Here is a 1,659-nt window from a genome sequence, read left to right as displayed (position 1 = left end):
ATTCAAATATTATTATTATCTACACAAATATTTGTGTTTTAAAAAAGATACTTGTTAAAGTACTCTTAAACTTGAGAAGACATTATATATTTTCTCTAGACTAAATGTTGTTATTTTTTTAATATTTTAAAAATTAAAAAACATTTATATATTTTTAAATAAACTATTAATCATATATATATAATTAATAATCAATTAAATGTTTAGATTTTGAAGCCCATTGGGCCCAAGCTAAGTGACGATCCAAATTGCAACAACAGGCCCTTTTAATGGGGAAGTGGGCAGCGAGGTGAGGAAGGGAAACAAAGATGGCGAAGGTGAGAGAAATGGTGCAGCCGAGACTGAACGAACAAGAATCTGATGCTATCTCACGACTCAACACTGTTCCTTCCCTGAGACCGGGCGACGACTCCACCTTCTATGAACATTTCATCCTCACCGGCATCCGAGTTGACCAAGTCAAACCCGGTTCCATCACCTGTTCTTTCAAAGTTCCCTCTCGCCTCGCTGTAACTATTATTCTTATTATCCATCTATTTAATTATATTTATGTATTTAAATAAAATTGAATAGATGTTGATTGAATTGCAGGATAAGAGTGGGAAATTGGCGACAGGAGCAATAGCGAATCTGGTGGATGAGGTTGGAGGTGCTGTAATTCACGAAGAGGGTCTTCCCTTTAATGTTTCCGTTGATATGTCTATTTCTTTTCTTTCAACTGCTCGTGTTGGCGTAAGTTAACACCATCCTTCGTTTCTGTCAATTCCCTTCTTTTAAATTACAATTCAATGATTCATCAGACCAAACCCTACTTTCTGTCTATTTATTAAGATTTAAGCCTTAATTATTCGAAAATCAATTAATTTTTAGGATATATTCTAATTACGTTTAACAGTTCAGAGTAAATTTTATCAAACTCGACTTTAAAACATATGGGTGCATTGTGATTAGAGTGTTTTTATATATTAGTCTTTATCGTTTGTTGACATTATAATTAGAGTGTTTTTCTTATGAGAACTAAATGAAAAATAATATTGTTATGTGTATTTTACTTTGTTGCAGGATGAACTAGAAATTACATCTAGGCTGTTAGGAAGGAAAGGAGGTTATTCTGGGACGATTGTTCTCCTTAAAAATAAAGCAACTGGAGAATTGATAGCTGAAGGTCGTCATTCACTATTTGGGAGACACAACAGCAAGATGTAATTCAATATGGTAAATGTGTATAATTTATGCATATATGTGAAGTAAGTCTTTAGGAAAAAATTGACTTGGGTTTGTGTCATTACTCGTTAATTAGATAAAGTTGAGTGAGAGCATAATTCGAAGATATGTACATTGAAAAGTGAAAGTAACATATTTTTGGAGTTCTTTTTTTATTTAAAAAAGTTTTATTTCAGTAATTTCCGACAATATTACCTTTAATCAATGTAAAATTTTAAGTTCAATTAAAAGATAAGATAAAAAAACATTTAAAGGATTACATCTAAGAGTTTTGTATCTCTCTTTATTGCTGGTTGAGATATGAAGTTTTGTTTAATTTAGTTTTATTTATTTATTTTCTTTTATCTCAAATGTGCTCTTGTTATAACATCATAAAAATAACTAAATTGTTATTTTGGTCCCTGAAAGAGTTTGTGCCTTACACTTTAATCCTTG

General features: G+C 31.1%; 1 protein-coding gene across 1 annotated transcript; it reads left to right on the top strand.

The window, feature by feature from the left end:
- Positions 1-301: 301 nt before the first annotated feature.
- LOC113848243 (acyl-coenzyme A thioesterase 13) lies at positions 302-1,478 on the top strand. Its single transcript, XM_027477672.1, has 3 exons — positions 302-509; positions 592-732; positions 1,063-1,478. The coding sequence occupies exons 1-3, from the start codon at positions 309-311 to the stop codon at positions 1,204-1,206; spliced, it is 486 nt and encodes a 161-aa protein (XP_027333473.1). The 5' UTR covers positions 302-308; the 3' UTR covers positions 1,207-1,478.
- Positions 1,479-1,659: the final 181 nt, after the last annotated feature.

Source organism: Abrus precatorius, unplaced genomic scaffold, assembly GCF_003935025.1.
Source record: "Abrus precatorius isolate BTA unplaced genomic scaffold, Abrus_2018 Scaffold8, whole genome shotgun sequence".
NCBI classification, from domain to species: domain Eukaryota; kingdom Viridiplantae; phylum Streptophyta; class Magnoliopsida; order Fabales; family Fabaceae; genus Abrus; species Abrus precatorius.
The sequence above is the reverse complement of the archived record's forward strand: the minus strand, read 5'-3'. Positions and strand labels throughout refer to the sequence as shown.

What these genes read in the sequence shown, in the direction of transcription:
- LOC113848243 (XM_027477672.1), top strand. Translation starts at nt 309, where the DNA reads ATGGCGAAGGTGAGAGAAATGGTGCAGCCGAGACTGAACGAACAAGAA. An exon ending in AAGTTCCCTCTCGCCTCGCT is followed by an intron (nt 510 to 591) that starts GTAACTATTATT and finishes ATTGAATTGCAG; the next exon opens with GATAAGAGTGGGAAATTGGC. An exon ending in TTTCAACTGCTCGTGTTGGC is followed by an intron (nt 733 to 1,062) that starts GTAAGTTAACAC and finishes ACTTTGTTGCAG; the next exon opens with GATGAACTAGAAATTACATC.